The sequence below is a fragment of the Lipotes vexillifer genome, unplaced genomic scaffold (genome assembly GCF_000442215.2).
Source record: "Lipotes vexillifer unplaced genomic scaffold, Lipotes_vexillifer_v1.1 scaffold2000, whole genome shotgun sequence".
NCBI classification, from domain to species: Eukaryota; Metazoa; Chordata; class Mammalia; order Artiodactyla; family Lipotidae; genus Lipotes; species Lipotes vexillifer.
Window position 1 is genome coordinate 740,595 of NW_006770731.1, and position 7,212 is coordinate 747,806.

The window sequence follows — 7,212 nt, forward strand, 5'->3', positions numbered from 1 at the left end:
GGCCTCTCCCGTTGCGGAGCACAGGCTCCGGACGTGCAGGCTCAGCGGCCATGGCTCACGGGCCCAGCCGCTCCGCAGCATGTGGGATCTTCCCGGACCGGGGCATGAACCCATGTCCCCTGCATCGGCAGGCAGACTCTCAACCACTGCACCACCAAGGAAGCCCCCAACTTTCTTTATTCAACTGCGAGCTCCAATAGGGCAGAGACAGTACCTGTTTTGGTTACTACTCTATAATCCAGCTCCTGGCCCGGGGCAAGGCACACCGCAGGCACTCAGCCAACACTGGTATGACAAGTACCTTACTGTGTGCAATGCGGATCTGAACTCAGGGCAGAGACAACTGTATCTTGCTCTCTTCATAATGAATCTATTGTAAAGTAGAACTTCATTTTAGAACCAGTCTTGGAAGACAAGGATATACCCATCCTATAAGCTTCTTGGAACTGAGGAACACTTTATCATGGAGGTACAACACCATAGTAAGACCCCAGAATTATACAGGATTCAGACCTGCCAAGGAAAGACCTCTTGCCTACGAAGGGCTGGCTGAGAACTATATCTTTTCTAGAAGAGAAGGGGAAAAGTCATCCCAATGCTACCAGAAGAAACATTCATGGACACAGAGGGAAGTAAATGAGGAGTGCTAGAATGAAAATTCAGAAGCAGCTTCTGGCAATGTGGGACACTACAGCTTCAGAAGCTTCCCTCAAGAGATTTTCCAGAAATGCTATACATCTAGTCCAGGATGACAACTTACCTCACCATCAAAAACCATCTCAAATTCCTCTCTGTTTTTAATCTTGGCATAGAGGTATTCTGCCAGCTCCAAGCATTTGTTGATCTGATTTTCAAAGCCCACTGTGCCCTGTTGTAAAAAAGGAAAAGTCATGTTTGTTGGTGACAGGTTGAATTTCCCTGTGATGGCATTGAGAGGGCTATGCTATCTTTGTCTATCGGAAATATATATAAGAGTATTCTTGGAGATGGTTAGCAAGAACCATCTCATTAAATATCTATGGCTTTCTCATAGCTCTGCATGCAATAAAGTGTGCCTCATCTCTTTTGAAAGCACTCTAGTCTCTGGGCAGTTATTCTCAACAGGGCTTTTAGCTTCTTGCTAGTAATTCACAGCCTAAAGCCCATTTCTGGTTTGCTTTAGGATAATGCCACCCAAACTGTTGTCTATGGACTGAGGCCAGTCCACAAAATGTAACCAGTCCATGATAAGATGAGTCCAAAAATTGAGATTAAGTAATAAGAAACTTTTATGGTCATGGTCATTTGACAGAGTAATTTTATGCCTACTGAATTGCATTTTTAAAACCGGTGTTCATACTTTGTCTGGCTTTTTATTTCACCTTTCTAGCAATTCATTTATTGTAGTGTACAATAAATGAATTTAGTGAAGACCAATTTATTGTACTGGTCTATGAGAGGTTAAAACCACCCCAGCTGGTTCTTCACCACAGATAGTTGGAGAAGTACTACTTTAGAACCCACCTTCCACAGCAGGAAGTCCTGGCCAAACACGTCCCCCTCACTCCCAGGCAGGCTACCTTCCACGTAACATGGTATTACCCCTTTCTAGTGAGAGGCAGGCAGGCAGATGGGGAAGCACTGGTCTCAGGATGCGCCCTGAGATGGCAGTAGCTCCATCTATTGACAAACTGATTGAGCATGAGTTTCCAAAGCCAGCGTGGCTGATTAGTAACAGCAGCATGGGGGGTGTTGAGTGGGTCGGTGTTAACAAGGAGAGCAGATGCACGAGGCCTGTGGGTTGCTAATGTGTCTGCGCCGAGCCCAACACTGGCAAAGCAGCAGCTGCCGCTGAGCAGTGCTCGGGCCAGTCCACTTTCTTCTTGGGAAGGAAGCCCACACCAGGTCCCACCTCGGTAACCAATACTCTTTGAGCTAAACTTCCAGCAGACTGTTCAAGCGGTTATTGTCAGGCAAAACCAAGGCACAAATTACTGAGACAGGCCATGTGGTTATCATATTTCTGAATGATAGGGCTCTTTCTCTTGTTGAAATTTATGGCGATTTATATGCTTAAAATACCTATGATTACTTTGTGGTAGAAATCAAATTCAGACTGTTTCTATATTAAGACAAAATAACTTAATGAGGAAAAAAACTAATAAGCCATCAAATTCTTCTTACAGAAAACACATTGGACTAGATGTTTGGCTGGAAACCCTTTTCGGTTTTGGTATTAGGTGACCTGATCTTATATATGGAAATTTATTAAAATTACTTTAACAGTAGAAAAATAAAACGATGGTTGCAATATAAAGCTGTGAAATAAAAACTGCCCTTACTTGAATGCATACAAATACTTTTGAAATAAATAGTCCCATGGTATTCCTCTCCCTCACCCCCACTGGGGGAAATTCCAATAGTTTGCTTTTTTTTCTAGACACAGAAATGCATCCGGAAAGACTGATGAATGCAGACATAGCATATGCCCCAGCCTAGGATTTCTTAGAATAAAGTATGCATTTTCTAGAAGAGAGTATAGAAGTACAAATAATGGGAAAGCCATTATTTAAACAGAACTTAAAACTGTCATATATATCCCACGATTTGAGGCCACATAAAGGAACTCAGGGTTCTGCACAGAATAATGTAGTAATTTTATCTTTACCTCTTTCTCTACATCTGCACTAAATAATTTCAGCATCCCTAAGGACTGCTGTGGAAGTCCTGATCTTGACAAAATTTTTAGTACTTGTAAGAGAAAGTTATAAGAAAAGTCATGCTAATTCAAATTGAGGAGACTGAATGGAAGGAGAGAGAATTTGACATAAGGGATAAAGCGATTTCATTTGCAAAGAAAATACAGTTAACTCAATTACCTAGATATTGATTTCGCACATAATGGATTATCTGGGATATATCTTTGCCTCTCTTTTGCCAGCTAGCCTGTGCAAATTACATTTCTGCTCTATTTCCTGAATGCCCTCCTTCGTACCTTTGCTTTCCACATCAGCCAGAACTTGAAGATGTCCACATGGCGGCCACACTGAATGGCTTTATCCCCAGTGTCGTAGGAGACGTCATACTGCTTGTCTGGCTGGAAGAGGTACCCTGCACACATCTGGTTGCATCCTTGGAGGATACCCTGTAATGGAAATCAAGACAGGCATGCATCTGTATTCGCAGGGCAGAGGTGTGGATGGTTTTGAAACAGGGCAGGCCGGACTTAGGGTCACACACAATCTTTCTTCTAACGTCTCATGAGGCTGTGCACTTGTTCCAATGCCCTTCTCCAAAACCACCCTTGGAAAACCCTTTGCCCCTTCTCCTCGATCACTCTGATTGGAAAACGATCTTTTGTCTCAGATGCCAACAACAAGAGCCCACCCTACTGTCCCTCTAAGGAGCATCTGGAAATGCGCATGGGTGTTTGGGTTATTTCACAGACTGGAAGTGCTATAGCATTCAGTCAGCAGGGGTTGGGGATAGAAACTTCCTGCAGAGGGTGGGACAGTTTCATGCGTGGAAGAATTTTCCTCCGCCAAAGCACCCCCTAAAAAGTGTTCCAATCCTTTCCGGGAGCTCCTATGAAGTTAACAGGCACTCTACTTAGGAGTGGAGTAAAAAGCTTGTACAGGTACTGGCCCCCACAGGTTGGTGACAGGCTTCTGAGGACGCCTCAGTGTGCAACAGTTTTACTGGAGGAACAAGGCCCTCTGGGGCAGGGTCCTATTAGATTCTTAGGAAGAGAATATACTACCTATTTTTCTAAGTGCCTTACCGACATTTTATCAGTGCGGTGACATGGTTAAGAGCTCAAGCTTTGGAGCCAGAGTACCCGCGTCTGAAATCTGGCTGACGTTTGCTAATTTGGGCAAGTTACACAACTATCGCCATTTACAGAAGCTTTTTCGTCAACATTCCTTGTTGCCCTAAGTTGACATTTGTAGTTGTGGTTCCAAATAACTTGTTTCAGCTCTTGGGACCACAAACTCAAATAATGCCCTTGTAGTTTCTATCACCGGCAGGGCCGTGGGGGCTGAACAAGGAAGGACAGTGCAGAGCTAGAGCCAACAAGATATGCTGGGTTAGCCGAAGGCTAACATATACAGCTAGGAAAGAACAGCCACGGCAGGCCCAGTGGGGCTGTCAGTCTTGTGAGTTCCTCAGCCAGTACTGTAAAAAAAAAAAAAAAAAACAAAACCCATGCTTTTCTCTTTTTGTGCCTTCTAAAGGGTGTGCAGGCCACCAGCTCATCTTTGGGGGAAGGGCAGACCTTTTCCTTGACCAGGATGGCGGAGCACTGCAACAGCACGCCCATCATCTTATGAGGATTCCAGGTGACTGAGTTGGCCCTGAAAGAAACACATGATGCTCTGAGGAGGAGGTGCAGGAGTCAGCAAGAGGCAACCATCCTCTTGAGGAAAATATCACCCACCGCAACTCAAGTCAAGACAAGTTTTCGACACCTCGTCCCCTAAATTGACTGATCAAGTGGTAAACAAATATTTTGCAGGCAGTCTCAGAGTACTAAGTGGCAGACTGCCCCTTCTAAATAACTGCTATTAATACTACCTAACAGTTACGAACATCATTTATTATGTATCCTATTGTTCTAAGAGTGTTACAGGCATTTTATCAGTGCAGTGTCATGGTTAAGAGCTCAAGCTTTGGAGCCAGAGTACCCAAGTCTGAAATCCGGCTCTGACATTTGCTAGTTTGGGCAAGTTACATAACTCCTTTGAGCCTCAGTTTTCCCGTCTGTAAAGTGGGGAGAACAGTATCTGCCTCAAGGAACTGAATAAAATGAGTTAGTAAATATCTAATGCTAATAACCATGCTTGAATACTTAATTCTCACAACAATCCTATCATATAGGGACTATTATCATCCCTATTTTAGATGGAGAGACTGAGGCACAAAAGGGTTCAATACATCACCCAAAGTCACACAGCTGGGAAGCGCTAGAGCCAAGATTCAAGTTCAGGGAGTCTAACTGTCGAGCCAGTGTTCATATCCTCTCCACTAGACTGCCTCCCTCTAGGCTACAGACTCAGCTTCTTTCTGCCTTCCCATTCTTACTAATAAATTGGACTGGTGACGCTGACCTACCTGCTTATAAGGTAGTATGAAGACTGACACATAAAAGCAAGGATCAGTTGGACAATTCTAGACTTTGGCTACTTAGCAGCATTGTTTAAATGCTAAATAAACATAATCTTGCCTGTTTAGGCTGCAATGATAGCTTAACTGGCATGGTCTCCTAGCAACCACAACACTCCGTCAGACACAATTAAATGGTTAAGGAGCACACTAGCTAGGACATTAGGGAAACAACTACGTGTAATGTATGATGATTAAAGCTTAGGTAGCTCCTTTCCAATGGCCTAGCCCACAGCTGGGTTCTATGCTTTAATACCTGTGAAGGATGTTTTCCCCAGACATAGCAATTGGCTCGGAATTATACCGCCTCTGCTCTCCCTGGAGCTGACTTCCTGCTGCGAAGTTTTAACCTCTTCATCTTGCTTAGGTACATAAGAGGGAAAATAATTTAGTGTATACATGACCACAGGCGTAGGTTGTATCTCAAGGAGAAGAAAGAAAGGCTCGATGTACTTTCCCCCATGTGCATAATAAAGAAAACCTTTATGAAAGAGACTGAAAAGTTCTAAGAAAAGTTGACTAAATGTTTATCTCGTTAAAAAACATCAGTGTCGGACTTCCCTGGTGGCTCAGTGATTAAGAATCTGCCTGCCAATGTAGGGGACACGAGTTCAACCCCTGGTCCAGGAAGATCCCACATGCGGCAGAGCAACTAAGCCTGTGTGCCACAACTACTGAGATTGCACTCTAGAGCCCGCGAGCCACAACTACCAAAGCCTGCGCGCCTAGAGCCTGTGCTCCACAGCAAGAGAAGCCACTGCGATGAGAAGCCTGCACACGGCAACAAAGACCCAGCACAGCCAAAAATAAATTTATTAAAAAAAAAATCAGTGTCAAGCCTTATTTAGAAGGTAGTGAATTTAATCCATTTTCTCATTGCTATCATTCACTGAATCATTAAACAATTACACATAGGGACTTCCCTGGTGGAGCAGTGGTTAAGAATCTGCCTGCCAACACAGGGGACACAGGTTCAAGCCCTGGTCCGGGAAGATCCCACATGCTGCAGAGCAACTAAGCCCGTGAGCCACAACTACTGAGTCTGTGATCTAGAGCCTGTGAGCCACAACTACTGAGCCTGCGTGCCACAGCTACTGAAGCCCACGCGCTTAGAGCCCGTGCTCCACAACAAGAGACGCCACTGCAATGAGAAGCCCGCACACCGCAACGAAGACCCAACGCAGACCAAAAAATTAAATAAATAAATAAGTTTAAAAAAAAGTTATACATAGATTTCACAAAATGTCTTAAATGTTTTTTGAATGTCCTAAAGGTCTGAAGTAAATGATTCTTTGGTGCTACAGGTGGAAAGTAATAAGACATGACGTGGATTCAATTTCCTTCAGAAGACACATGTACTTTAAAATGGTAGAAAAGAAAAAGTCTAGTGCAAAATGTTTCAAGTTTTCCTTGACTCAAAGATGGAAAATGGAAATTGCCCGAGAAATCTAAAGTACAGCTGGACTGGCTTATCTACCTTTAAGATCTTGTCCTCCAAGTTAAGGGTCATATAACTATGCTTCAACGAGTCAGTCTCACTTGCTTTGATACTGGCCTTTCAAAACTGAAATGCGGGCTTCCCTGGTGGCACAGTGGTTGAGAGTCCGCCTGCCGATGCAGGGGACACGGGTTCGTGCCCCGGTCCGGGAAGATCCCACATGCTGCGGAGAGGCTGGGCCCATGAGCCATGGCCCCAGAGCCTGCGCATCCGGAGCCTGTGTCCCGCAACGGGAGAGGCCCCAACAGTGAGAGGCCCGTGTACCGCAAAAAACAAAAACAAAAACAAAAATAACCGACTGAAATGCAAGGGAAGAGGCACAGGAGAGGTAACAAACACTGAAGCCAGCGGAGCGCTTTCCCTGACGCCTGCTCCCCATCCACTTCTCCACCCTCAGTCTGCTCTCACTGCTCTCACTTTGCTCCAGCCACAATGGTCTCGGTGACAGTCCTTCCTCCAACTTGCCAAGAACAGTCCTACCTCAGGGTCTTTGCATTTGCCCTTCCCACCGCCTGGAACACTCTTCCTTGTATTCATGCTTCCTCTCTCCCTTTATCCCAGTATCTGCTGAA

At 44.7% G+C, this 7,212-nt stretch overlaps 1 protein-coding gene across 1 annotated transcript in view; it reads right to left on the bottom strand.

Annotated features, from left to right (window-relative positions):
- GAD1 (glutamate decarboxylase 1) overlaps positions 1 to 7,212 on the bottom strand; it is a 41,234-nt gene that overhangs the window by 4,355 nt on the left and 29,667 nt on the right. The window contains exons 13-15 of the mRNA XM_007446346.1: positions 4,256 to 4,334; positions 2,975 to 3,124; positions 761 to 868 (exon numbers count right to left, since the gene is read on the bottom strand). Coding sequence (XP_007446408.1) covers positions 761 to 868; positions 2,975 to 3,124; positions 4,256 to 4,334 — 337 coding nt within the window. The remainder of the gene's footprint in view (positions 1 to 760; positions 869 to 2,974; positions 3,125 to 4,255; positions 4,335 to 7,212) is intronic.